General features: G+C 44.1%; 1 protein-coding gene across 3 annotated transcripts in view; it reads right to left on the reverse strand.

Moving 5' to 3' along the window:
- Nucleotides 1-14,054, reverse strand: part of scube1 (signal peptide, CUB domain, EGF-like 1) — a 60,554-nt gene that overhangs the window by 15,498 nt on the left and 31,002 nt on the right. For 2 of the 3 annotated variants that reach the window (XM_026363047.1, XM_026363049.1), the window contains exons 7-8: nucleotides 13,094-13,183; nucleotides 7,558-7,674 (exon numbers count right to left, since the gene is read on the reverse strand). In XM_026363047.1, the coding sequence (XP_026218832.1) occupies nucleotides 7,558-7,674; nucleotides 13,094-13,183 (207 nt within the window). The remainder of the gene's footprint in view (nucleotides 1-7,557; nucleotides 7,675-13,093; nucleotides 13,184-14,054) is intronic. The other variant, XM_026363048.1, reaches the window with a different exon arrangement.

Raw genomic sequence — 14,054 nt, forward strand, 5'->3', positions numbered from 1 at the left:
TCACTCTGTGTCCTCGGGGAGCTTCTGCTGAATGAAGTCTTCATCTGAATATGGAGCCGGGACAGGAATCCACAACGAGCTGGCTGCGCACCGTGGAGAAAAAAGCGGCGACGTCCTGCTGAGGGCCTGTCAGCGGCTTTTTTAAAAGCGATCATCCCTCCATGTGGCTCAAGCAAAACAGATTTCCTGATGGTCGATGGCAAGAGAATGGGGCCCGGGGTAATAGCATTCAAGTTTTTATGAAATGTCTGTCATCCCAAAATATGATGTTATACCAGGAGAGACCCATTTAGCTTGATTAGCTCAATTTAACTTCTTTCTATTTCCTTGTATAATTTATTGGTTTCTCCCAACATGCTCTGTTGCCTGATGTCTAACCTGCACCAGCTTCCTCATGAACTACAACAAACAGGACAAACTTACAAACACAACATTCCCTTCCTGCCCACACCGCCTCTGCTCGAATGATCATGCAAAAACAGCGGATACCACCCCAACGCAGATGCACAGCTTCGTAATCCTTCTAGCAGCCACAAGCACTGGCAGGAACACCACATCTACCCTCACTTAATGGCCACTCTGGGGGGGGGGGGGGGGGGGGCTGAGCTTCATAACGTAGTATATAATTACCTTTAATGGAGCTTAAATAAATACATTAAGCCTCCGCACATCTTGAAATGATAAAGCGAAAGACACAAGCGAGTCGGGAGAGTGGGTGCAGGAAAAATCAATGATGGCCTGACGTGTGTGGCAAGTTTTCTTGAGCTCCATCCATTCTGTGTTTGTACTGCAAATTACTTCCACTCCTACGCTTTGTACAGCAACCTGAATGTCTTTCAACCATCTGAAAGACATTTATAGGTCATCATGTGAAGGCAGTTGTAACTTTTTATGATACGTTTAATATTGGGTGAGCAACGTGTATCATTTGTGGTTATTGTGTTTTCGGTTAACATATTACCGTAATTCACCTTGTTAACATGTCAACATTTGTCTATTAGCACAAAGCGAAAGTACAACTGAGGCTGATGGGAGTTTGCACCATGAGTATGTGTAGCAAATCTCATGTCGATCCCTCAGATCCAGTTGTTGGAGATATTTCAGTCTAGACTGATGCGGTGGACCGAAGGGAGCTTCATTCCACCTGAATGACCACATCCCACACCGTGTTCAAGCGAATGGGCATTGTGCACAAACATCTGGCTCACCAGAGGGCATTTATTTAATGAGGATGCTCCTGTTTGACTAATTACCGCTTCGCACAAGACTGCATATGCACAGCAAAGAGAATAGTTTCTGCATACACACAAATGTAGAAAACATGTCCACACACGGTAACACTGATGTCTCCGCCAGTCTTTCCCTCTCTGGCTGCCCTGACACGAGTCATTTGCCACTTCCACTGCAGAGGCTGCCTCCTTGGCACCATCGCTGACATTTACTCTAGAGGATCAATATCTTCCTCTGGTCTTTCATCAATAGTTCCATCCTTTGTCGACAACTGTGCGTCTCTCTTAATGTCACACAGCTCTACCAGACAGCACAATGAATCAAAGTGCATTTAAGAGCAAGTTAACAAGCAAAAATAGGAGATTACAGAGTTGACAGTGTAAAGTCAAGTTAAAGTCCTGAGATTTTAAATGGAATTGTAGAAAAATGTTGCTAGAAAATACCACCAGAGTAACATTTCCGACCTGTTAAAGGACGTTCTCACTGAGAATGTGACACATGTGAAGCTCATTGAAAAATGACAATTCATGCTACTTGGCATAGTTAGTGTTATTCGTTCTGTGCTTTTCCATTATTGGCGTAAACACTGTTAAATGAAACGTTTCTGTCAGTGGCCTTACGTCATATATTATAAAACACAAGGCTGTTAAAAACAACTTTTTCACTTTTTTCTGGCTTCTGACCACATTTTTAGGTTCCCAAATATCTAATATGACCTCAAGAGAAAGTATTGAACGGAGGAGGACAGCGTGTTCTTGTCAAGTTTGTCATAAGTCAAGTTTCCATCCAGATTTAGGATCGGGGCTTACGCCATTTTTAAAGTTAATTTCCCAGATAATGTGCAAAAACAACATGTGATTTGTTGATGGGGCTCAACAGGTGGTGGAACTAATTCTCCGGCCAGCGCAGAAGAGGAGATCACATGGAGATGAGGTCGTTGTAACAGCTCCAGGCAAAGCTGATTGGAAACAGAAAGTTTACGGGAAGGTGAGGACCGTTTCAGTGTCCTCACTGCTCCCCACAAACTCAGATCTTTGCACCAGGTTGGACACGCTTACCGATTTTAGGTGTTAAGAGGGGTTGGGGAGAGTTGTGACCATTACATCATTCACATCCTCCCCATCCTTTGTTTTACCTAACGAGCCTATTCAGGCCAAGAGGTGGAGTGAAACCAAACCTGTGGCCTCTAACCAACTATCTTCAAACTGAAGAAGCTCCTTGGATGAGTAGCGAAGCGTTTCAACCTAACAAAAGGAAGTCCAGTTGCCACGACTCAACTTCCAGGTATGTCCTATTGCTACTTTTTGGTTCACACGTAGGACAGACAACAACACAGCAATCTAGTTGCCTCTAGTTCTGATGTTCACTTGGTGTGTCACAGATCTACCATGCATTGTTAGCATTTACTAGATAAGTCTATTTCCATTAGCTTCCATCGACGTCTGAATTTAAACTGTCACATTATTTAAGAAATACTGAATGGAGTCCAAATCCAGGAACTAACTTGGTGTTATAGCTGTGATGTAGCAGTAGAGGAAGCAGCCACAGAGTCGCACGGCTGTATGACTGACCGCGAATACCTCCGAGCCTTCAGGGCTTCAAATTCACTGTGCTGAAAGGTTTGCTTGATGTGACACTGAGTAATTGATTAGAAGCCTGTCAAATCTATTCTGGCGTCTTTTAACAGCTTCTCCATAATCCAAGCATTCAGCCTCCTACACAATGGAATTTGAGTTGAATCTGCTGGCAGTTGAAAGGTGACCTCCAGGGAATTCTTTTTTCTTTTGGGTAGATATTTTGGAAATGAACTGCTGGCTGCAGAGGAAGCTGCAGGCCAAGTGAGAAGGCTTGATAACATCCACCGCAGCCAAAGGAAACAAGCGCTCCGCCTCCCCCTTGCCTGCGTTTGAGACGTTTAGTGTTTGGAATGAGAAACCTGACTCCAGCAGAGACCCTGATGCTGCTGCTGCCGGGCTCAGCTGCTTTGATTAAGACCCACCGACTGACCTCATTGATCAGTGCTGTGCTGTAAACCATCCGCCACCTTTGGTGGATGGAGTAAACGATCCCTAGCTTCTCATCTCTGACCCGAGCACCCAAAGGTCAAGAACAGGGTCAAGCAGTTATGTAAGAGCTTCGTCTGCCTACCTCGCTCCTGTGAGAAAGGCGTGAGTGTGTGTGCGTTAACCCTGGAGGCACAAGCGGCACCAGGAGATAAAAACGACGTGGTTTTACCAAATATTTGCGGTGAAAAGCAATTAAATGGAACAGATTTACAGAAACCTGAACCTCTACAAATAATTAGGGACAGCATACAGAGGATCCAGTTTTCAAAGGATGTTGCCAGTGGAGAGGAGAGACATCAGGTCAGGGAGGCAGCGTGTATTTATTCAGGTATGAAATGATCCCAGCACTTGATTCTGTTTAATAAACTCTCCATGGGGGCATGTGGGCCAAAGGAAACAGTTAAACACCCAGTGATCTGGACCCAGTTAAGCCATAGTGGGGACTGTAGGCCCTTGCAGTAGTCAAATAAGGTGATGGAGCCATATCAGATTAGTGTGCTATTGCGGCTATTGCACCTTTTGCACCTTAGCAAGTGACAACAGTTTTCTAAAGCACTACTGAGACCATGTGGCTAAGCTATTCATGGTAGCATGTGACGGTTTCTCGTGCAATCCCACAGTGGTTTCTGCCCTTTACGCACCGAGATTCCCTAGTCCCTAAATCTTTCCACAATATTGTGACTGTAATATTGTGAAAGACCTTAATTCTTTGCAATCTTGCTTTTAGAAATGGTAAGTGGTTTGTGTTGCAAGCAAGAAATTCTAAACTTGCTTGTATTTACAACATATTTGTTCATCTTGGCCACTGAATATCAAACGGGGACACTGATTGTGTCAATGATTGTGCGTGTGTGTGTGTGTGTGTGTGTGTGTGTGTGTGTGTAGTTTCAGGTCTTTTCAGGTAGACGAGGAATGCAGGCCAGTGGGGACGTGTCTCAGGTGCCAATACACACTGTGCGCTGTATAGCTCAGTACACCCACCACACGCTATCCAAAGATGCACACACCATGAACGCGTATGTGCACAAAATCCAGACTAGCATGCAGCTAAATGTGTGCTAATGAACCCACGAAATTAAAAGCACGCATGGACACACACACACACACACACACTTTGTATACAGTAACTCATCCGACCTCCAGCGTGCACCTTCTAATCAAACATCTGGAAACTGTTCAAAAAAAAAATCTTCTTCCTCCCTCTCCTTCCCTCCCTCTCTCTCTCTCTCTCTCACCCAGTTGTCGGCACGAGAACCCTGTGATGAAACGCCTCCACAGGTTGGTTTGTCTATCATCATGAGAGGCTGAACCGCCTCGTCTGTCAGTGCGGTTGAAAGGGCGTTTATCACGCTGTTGGGTTTTAAACATGCCCTACATAGTTTATATTGAAATGATTATGATAGACAGGCACGACAGGGCACGTCCCTCAACTTTGGAGTGAGGTAGACACAGACCGGGAAAGAGAGAGAGAGGTGGGGACGGAGCTGTCTGTCTCTATCAAGCAATTTAGTGGCATATTAGATGAGACCACCTCACAGCGTGGCACTTTTCTTGTCTCTAACTACTACATTCCATAAACCGCTAAGTGGCAGCAATTATACTCTGTGCATTACAATACGCCGCTGTGATTACACGTGCCACCAGAGTTGATGCTCACCCACACGTGCATAAACGGACATGTAAAGGTAATGCAATCTGTGTGTGTGTGTGGTGTGTGTGTTGCCAAGATTACAGAAAGGACTAACTCCAAACTCCCTACTTCATGGAGAAAAGATGATGAGTTGATTGTACTGCTATAAAAGTTAGTTCATTTAATTAATTTAACCAAAGATCACATTATGAAAGGTAGAAACTGTAATTTTGAGTTTCACTTGGGGGAAGATCACAGGAAAAGAGACGCACTATGTTTCCTAAAGGCTGCCCCAAGTTAAGTTAAGGAAAACAAGTCACTTGATATACACAGATGGATGGAGTAATACAATTGATTGTGGCCTACCTTCCAGCTTGCTGCATATGGTTTTAAACCATTAGCAGTCATTATGTATGTCACAAACTGGACGAGGATGAGTAGTAACAGTGTGGGACACACACAGTATTTACTGTATGTTTTCTTGCACATCTGCTCCTGCTACAGCCAACCAGTTTTAATTGCGTGATTTAATCATGCAGATTTTTTTTTTTTAAATGAACTGATCTGTAATCGCACACTTGAAAGGCTCGAAACTCTCCAGTCGGAGACATGTGAATGATGTCATGATACAGCTGTGCTTATGTCCAGTTTGGAGGTCCTTCACGTTGTGGTCTAAGTCCCACTGGGGGCTTACAAACAGCAGCAGTGATGCTGTAGGATGCCTTACATGGAGCACAATGCACATATGTGTGTAGGGTTACTCTGTGAATGTGTGTGTTTTCTTGCTTGGTGCCCAGTTGATAGATACTGATGGATGTGGACTGCCTGCTCTCTGTCTGTCAGCTCCCCTCAGCATTGATCCCTGCTCGGGGATTTATGAAGCCCAGGGGCTGATCCACAGCCAAATTATATGGGCGGGGCACAGCTGGACTGAGCACCTATCCATCTTTCCCACTCAACTCAGGCCCAAACACAAAGGGGGGGTTTGGGGGCTTTCAATTTTTCCACCAGTGTAAATGCTGGGTACTGTCAGGGCCACAAATCACCCGAAGAGACAGAGTGGAAGTGTTCACACAAGCTGCCGGGCTTGAACTTGACATCAGAGCAGTGGACAAGATGTTCCCCCAGCACAGCACGCAAAATGCCTTGTCAGCAGATGATGAATGGCCGCCAGAGCCAAATGGGAGATAGCGATTGGTTGCGTGTCAAAATGAAACCGCAAGTGAGAGATTTGATTTTCATGTTACTGCGCAAAGCAAAGGTCGCGTGGATTATGACACGAGCAAATCAATCGTTGCACTGTGTGGCACTGACATTAAGTAGACTGCAGTTCATTTCCTGTTTTGTCCACAATCATTGCATAACCCTAACATGTGGTTATTATAGAAACCATGATGACAAAAGTCTGCTAACCTAACAAAGTACCCAAACCAAAGCCTAAAACTTACCATACCATACCAGCTGTAATCAGACCCTAACCCTAACCATAGAACGGTCACATGGTAAAATTAACAAGTTCTTCACGGCTTGTGTGGAAGGTGCACACACTCTTTATTTAGATGTATCTATAGAATTTCTGGAGTAACTGTAAATAATGTTCCAGCGTTAACTGGTCCACTGCTGTATTTACCGTGTCTGCGGCTGGATGGTGCTGTCTGTGCAAACGTGTGTACGTCGTGGTCAAGTGAGAGACAGTGAGTGTGAGAGAGAGAGAGAAAAGAGAGAGAGAGAGAGAGAGAGGGTGGCCAGCGTGGGCCTCAGTGTTCAAACATCTCAAAGTTTGCTGACACGCCGTCTGCCTGCCGGCCCTGAGACAGCTCCGGCTCCAGGATTTCACACACCTACGTGCCACATTCTCAAACTGCCTGACACTCATTTCACAAACACACATGCACACGCACACACACACTAATACAGAGACAGTATTATACAATTTATAAAAGCGTGCTCACATCACACAAGGCGCCCAGGCTCTGTCAGTCATGTTGCTATGACGCCTCCTGTTTCTCCTTGAACACGTGACGCACGTGAGGTTTGGTTGAGCGGGACATTGTCCCGCTGCTCCATCCCTCCGTCCATGCAAGGAGGAGGAGCAGAGCTTCAATGTCCGTCTCAGTTACCACAGCTAGAATATCTACTGTACTGATGCCACTGTGGGGGAGTTCTTGCCTTTCATATACATGTGAAAGAAGCACGATTCCACCTTTCCTAAACACTTTCAGACCAACATCTTCCTGAACTTGTGAATAGCGTCTCCTGCCTCCTCGCAAGCCTGTCACTGCTGGTTGGTCCAGGCCTGGGGACAACCAAGTGTTTGATTCAGCTTGAACCCACAGTCAGCCCCATTCAGTTTGTTTAGAGGAAAGCCAAAGCAATATAATATTCTGTTTGGGATGTTGAGGCCCACACTTGGGTGGCTTTATCCCCATACCACCATTACCGCTGTCACCGGTTGACATTCAGAAGTGGAGTATTGCTCGTCAGCAAAATCACCAACTAGTGATCAGACTGGATCAATTGCACCAGTAATAGCATTCTCAGGTGGGCCAGGCCACCTGACCAAACTCAAAGAATGGACTGTGCATCGCTGACCCTTACTGCAGATACGCACACTGTTTTGTATTTCCTTACCTTTGCAGGTTTTGCCATCAGGCTGTAGGGTGAATCCCACGGTGCAGCTGCAGCGCACCCCGGTGGCTGTGTCTTTACACGTCCTGTCGCAGCCACCATTGTTGACGGCGCAGGTCTCTGCAGGCGGCGGGACAAAGGCGCAAAAAGAAAAAGAAACGAAGGGGATGTTAGCGCGTGACCCCTTCTTCTCAGACAGCATGGTGATGTGGGGTGAGACAAAGTTTCATGCATCAGAAAAATACACAATCAAACAACAGCACAGTAGGATGTAATGTATTCTTGTCTTTTTTTCATGTAGCTTTGTCAACACGCAGATGGACAAACTGCACCCCAGTGTTCATAAGTAGAGGCATTTGGATATAGAGATACATACACATGTTCATACACAACGAAAGTCACAATCAGGATGTGTATCACTGAGAACAGTGTGTCATTACAGCAAGACAAAAACACATGACACTGTGCTGATAAGGGAGGGTGAAGAACTCTTTGGCCCAAAGGTCGTATCCTGTTTCCAAAAGTGACAAGAAATCAGTTAACACAAATAAAAAAAAGGCAGGGTTGAGGTAAGCAGACAGAAAAAATAAAGTTAGGGCAAGGTGCTGTAAGTCTAGAACGCTCTTGGCAGAACTGGCGTGCACAGCTCTCCTCCAGAGAAAATGTTCTTGTATATCAGGAGCAGATAAGGTTTGCTCGGACTTGTGAATGCTCCCTGAGTTGATCCCAAAACAAACACCGGTTCGAGGTAACTTTAGCTCACCTGCCTGGCCGCTGTTGCTACAGCAGAGCTTAGTACGCATTAACTCACCAGACTTTAAAAAAGTGCTGAGGAGGATGGAATTCGACTTTGACTCATATTTGTTGAATGGGATTCAATGGAAGGACGCTTCTCTTAAAAACTGATCGGGGCATTGTCACTTTTTGAATAATACAAGTAAATTCCAAGTACAACATGATGCTGTTGAATGAAACTGGTCAAATTTGATCTATTACTTTCTAAAAAGTTGGACAGTCCTTGCTGGACGGCATTTGAACATTTGAATCCGGGATGCTTCCCTCCCGCCTGGTGGCCTTTCCCATTTCAATAAAACGCCAGGAGATTGTGTGCTTGTGTAAAGTGAACAGGGGAAAACAGGAAAAGCCCTTTCAGGCTAGCAAACAAATCCACATCTAGAGGTCAAGGCATTAGCATAATGCCCTTTCAGAATGCGTCACACACCAGAGCCAAGATGGCCAACGCTTTCTACCGAGAAACAGGAAGGTATTTGTACATTTGTTTGTGTTCCCTCATGCAGCTCCAAACAAAGATCAATCTCACTGTTCCTTCCTGTAATCTCTGTTTTCTAGCTCGCATGTGTTTATCTGTCAAAGATCTGTGTTCTGGGTTCATCATTTGCGATGCCTTTAATGTCTGCTTCTCTGTTTGGAGACACTCTAAGGCCAGATAGTTCAACTGTTTCAAATTCCAAAGCTCTGTCTTAAATGAAAAAGTTTTCGAAACGAGGCCAGGAGGTTTCTTCGATTAGGAAAGAAAGCTGGAAGGAGAGGCACTTTATCATCCTGTCTGATGGGCCCTGTAGGCTATGACAGCAGACCCCTGTCCCTACTGCACTCCCCAGCTTGGGGGTCTATCCTAAATGGGTACGGTGTCAAATTCTGCACGTCTGCACAGGTGAGTACAATCAATAACACTTGTATGAGTGTCAAAGGTGCTTGTGCATGCGAGTAGACTTGATGCATGTAGAGGTGGTGTTTATGGGTCAGAGTGATTTATACTGAGTACAGTGGGCCCTATCATTAGTTGAGGGTTAGCATAGTGGAGCCCCTCTCTCTCTCTCAGGCCACGCCCAGTCCCAGGGCAAGGCTGAGCCCAGGAACACACAGACCTGTTAGTCTGATTGACATGTCGGACAAGTCCCTCCACCCATTCCCTCACAGCCTTCTCACCTCCCCGTACTAAATCTCTACACCCTCCATCTAACCTTGCGTAGTTCAGGTGTTTCTATACTCGCCTGGTTTGAGAGTATGTGTGTAGTTTTGCTTCTTTCTCATGATTACTGGAATCACCAACATCTTGGCATGTTGGAGTATTATCTGCTGACACTGTTTACTAAGGGTCAGTCACATGGGGGAACGGGAAAATTATTCAAGAGATGATGCACAGATTTAAGAGGATTCTAGGTGAAGGAGGAATGAGACGTGGAAACACTCACTACAGCTGTTTCCGTGAGATAGGGTCATTTCCATTAATTAAATACGTGGAGGGAGAAAACCATGTGGTCAGTGTAAACTCAAACTTCATACCAAATAATAGTTAATGCATTGATATGTGAGAGGGGCACTATCAATGCACTGTGAGGGGCACCTATATGTACATCAGCTGTCAGTCAGCATAGTTCCAACTTGTTATCACGGCTACAGTTTATTTGGAATACAGGGCCACGATCAGAGTCTATCTTTTGACATGCTCATGTGTCCAACACCTGGCTCCCAGTCCAGTTCTTCATTCCACACAAATATTGCAGAATGAGTTTGTAGCCTGTCCCCATCTCAGCAGCATCTTTTCATTAGCGCCTCGGCTGCACTCCAATTCGTCTCGATCAGTTTGTTGTTTGGACTGTGGAATGGCAGCGGGTATGGAGGCAGGAATGCTGTGTGTCAGAGGAGGTAGACAAAGTGATGGCAGTGTCAAATCTAACATACTGATGCTGTCTGGGTTGTGCCAGAGCATCGCTGGGGTGGCCTATGTGCCTGCATATGCTGATTTGTTCTTTCACACACACACGCAGGCATGATGGAGATGCTGATGTTCCAACTAACTCTAATAATAAATGTTTTCAGTATTGTAGTGTGTTAATAATCAAATGTATTATTAGGAAATTAGTATGCAGGTCAGTCAATATATGTACTGTAGCTGAATTTACTTCTACTAATATGTATATGTACATAAGTAATGTACTAATTGCTTGATTTATTGGATGCCATCTGAAAAAACTAAGGAAATTGTGCTGGATTCACCCAAGCTATATATAATTGCATAATATTTAACACCAGTCCAACTTGCTGTATGTTTAACAGTCAAGCCAACTTCAACAGACACTTGGCTGACATGAGCGGATTTCTGATTTTATTTGATTCCATAAATGGATAATGTTTCTATCTCTGCACATTTCTGAGGTGAAACCAGGGAGATTTGTTGGAAATGGGAAGAACATCAAATCATTGAAAAAACTGGAGGCATTTATATTAGACTGGAATAAAGGCATTTGGTTGCCATAGTGTACACAGAGCCTTATGAACTCTAGAGCAGGTTCAAGTCTGGTGCTACTGTGGGTGACCCTGATCTTGCTGGGGGTTAGAAAGGAAAGCTTTCTGTGGAAGTGGAGTCATGGCAACTGTACTTTCTTCTTAGCTGGAAATGTTTCACTACTCAACCAAGTTGCTGGAGGGTATATTTCGGGTTCCCTAACCTACTTTCTTCAGGCTGAGGCTGAAGTTTCTTGGATACCTAGCAGAATATTTGGAACAAATAAGGAACAAGTGCAGTTTCTATTACTTGACTTAAAACCTAAAACCTGAGCTGGATGACTGAGAATCTTAACCAACATATGGCATTCCATAGAGAGACTAAGAATTTCACTCCCTGCCTGGTGTGTGTCTCTTGTAATTCCAGTGAGTAATACAGGATGTACAACACTTTTTTCAAAAATGTTGGGATGCTGTGTAAAATCAAAATAAAAATAGAACGGAATGATGATTTTGAATTTGAATAGTGCAAAGGCACACATCAAATGTTGATTTGCTCATTTAAATTAGGTGCCAGCAGGACATTTCAGTTGGGACAGGGGTATTTTTACAGTGTTGCATCAAGTCTTCTTTTGACAATAATAACAGTTGGTGTTAAGGGGATAAAACTGTATTTCTGAACTAAAGGACAGGTCGGTTTAGCACCTGGACTCTTTTACTACTGAGCCATGCTGTTGTAAAGCATGCAGAATGTGGTTTCCCATTCAAGACATTGTCTGGATGGGAGCATATGTTGCTTTGAAACCCTTTCTAAACCATTCACGATTACTCAAACCTTTGCTGATCTGCTAGTTACTCATGCTGTGTGAACAAATGCACCCCAGAACAGTTACTGGCTTTTGGACTCCGTGGTCATAACAATTCAGATGGTCCCTCTCCTCTTTAGCACGGGTATGGAGCCTATGATTTCAAGAAAGATTTTGACTGATCATCATAGTACACAATATCACAACTTTTTTGGAAATGGCTTGGTACAATTAATCATAAAAGGAACGGCATCAGGATTCTGTGGGTGACATGCTGCTTCATCAGGAGGTAAAGGAGGATTTAGCTAGTGAGGAGAAACAGCACATGAATTTAAAAGGAAACTGAGGGAGGAGAGAGGTGGACAGAAATGTAAAAGAGAAACAAGCACCCCTAAAACCAAATTCTTAACTCCACTCACTTCACATTCACTCACTCCACTTCCTCCAAGCCGCACTGGCCAGAGCCTATTGAAATGAAACTTATATGGAAGTCGGTCAGTGTGGAACATGATTTAATAGAATACAGCCTGAACATTTGTCTCAAGTACTGGATTCAGGATTTCTGATGTACCTCTGTCTTAGAAAATAAAAGGAACATTAGATTCAGTAGACACAGTAGAGGACTGAAGTACAACTTTGACTCAATTAGCACCATAGATTCATTAATATACAGACAGTTTGAAGGTCCAGCAACACGATGTAGCAGGGTGTTGTCCTTCAGAAACCAAACCATGGCTTACTACAAGGTATTCTCTTTAAAATTCTTTAAAAGCCATTACTTGGTATGTATAATGCTGTAGGTATAGAAGGTGAAAACATAAACTTAGAACACACCAGGAAAATCTTCCAAAAATCCATTTTGGCCACAAGGTTGTCCAGTCTGCTGAAATTAACTTTGATTGAACACAAAGCACAACAAATTTTTCACTAAGTAGGAAGGACTGGAATGTCTGAGACACTTTTGTTCAGCACCATGGGATACCATGGCAGTGGTGTTTCTTTCTTTGCCTTGACTGAAGCTCCTGAGAATATTCTGCCAAGTACAGTGCAAATGTTTCATGGTAGCTGTGTAATCTGTGGAGCAAGTTGGGTTTACAAGTATTACAAGGGGTTTTGCTTTCATCTGTTTTAAAAAAACGAGGGGAATTTAACATTTTGAGTAAGGTACAAGTGAAAAGGTACATGTTAGTCACTGAAAAAACTTTAGAGCCATCCAGAAATGTGGTGGGTAGAGTTAGGGAGGAAAGTTTTAAAGGGACAGCTACCTGTTTTACTCCTTTTTCATCACGTTAGGTACAGTTGCAACAAAACTGACTGAGGGAGTAGACACAATGGGAACCAAAGGTTTATGAAATAAGTAAACAAAACAAAAAAAATAAATTAACACAGATAGAGGAGGACAAAGAGGAAACAGAGAGGAGTAGAGTCTGGGATACAAGCACAAGCGCCATGGCAACACATAGAAAGAGGAAGAAAAGAGTTACCCATAAGTAGCCGCCGTTTCACCCGCTTGTCCACATCAGCTACTGACGTGGCATTGAACTCAGAGCTCTCAATTGCAGCCTCATCTTTCTCTAAAACACAAGTGACAAGGGGACAAACAGTGAGCAGCAGGTTAATGAGAAGCCCAAATGACCAGACCTTCAGCCCCTCTTGGCGTTTGAGCAAAAAACTAAAGCCAAGAAGCAAGAAGCGATGAAGAAGTGCCAAAACCCCTATTAGAGTGTTAATCCCCAAACAAATGATAAATCCCTCAGAGCAAATCAAAAGAACAAAACAAAATAAATGAGAATGATCAGTGTCAGTGGGTAGCTAAGAAAAAAGGAGCAGTAGGTAGGCAAGTAGGTAGGTGGAGAAGAGAAGAGGAGGGGAGAATATTCAGGGCTCACATATGATTCAAATGTAAAAAATGATAGAGATGTGGGGTTTGGGGTACGGGATAGGGTTGGGGTGAACATTAAGTGGGATTTTAATTCTGATGTTGACGTTGCTGTTGTCACCCATGGAGTTTCTGTCTTCCATATCAAACAGCCACACTTTGTCAGCAATGATTCACCTCGCATAAGGATGGAGAAGGAAGACGAGAAAGAGAGGAAGGGAAGGATATATGTCCAACATTTCCAACACAAATTGCCTTAAATGCAGACAGAAGTGGCAAAAGGGGGATGATGATGACAAGAAAGCAGAGAAACGGTGGTGCGGGGGAGGAAGACGACAGATCAGACAGCGGAGCTCTATAGACCAGGTAATGATGAGATGACAAACAGAGTAGGAGATGAGAGAGAATAGTCCCAGTCCCATTATGGCCCACAATGGGAGAGGTATCTAGAAAAAGAAGGGGTGAACACACTGAGAAATGAGGATTGAAGGGAGAGGGAAATGCATGCAGAGGAATAAGGAGAAGGAGGTATTCTGGGGGCAGCGCTGGTTGCCTGTTTGTCTATG

Source organism: Anabas testudineus, chromosome 23, assembly GCF_900324465.2.
Source record: "Anabas testudineus chromosome 23, fAnaTes1.2, whole genome shotgun sequence".
Classification (NCBI taxonomy): domain Eukaryota; kingdom Metazoa; phylum Chordata; class Actinopteri; order Anabantiformes; family Anabantidae; genus Anabas; species Anabas testudineus.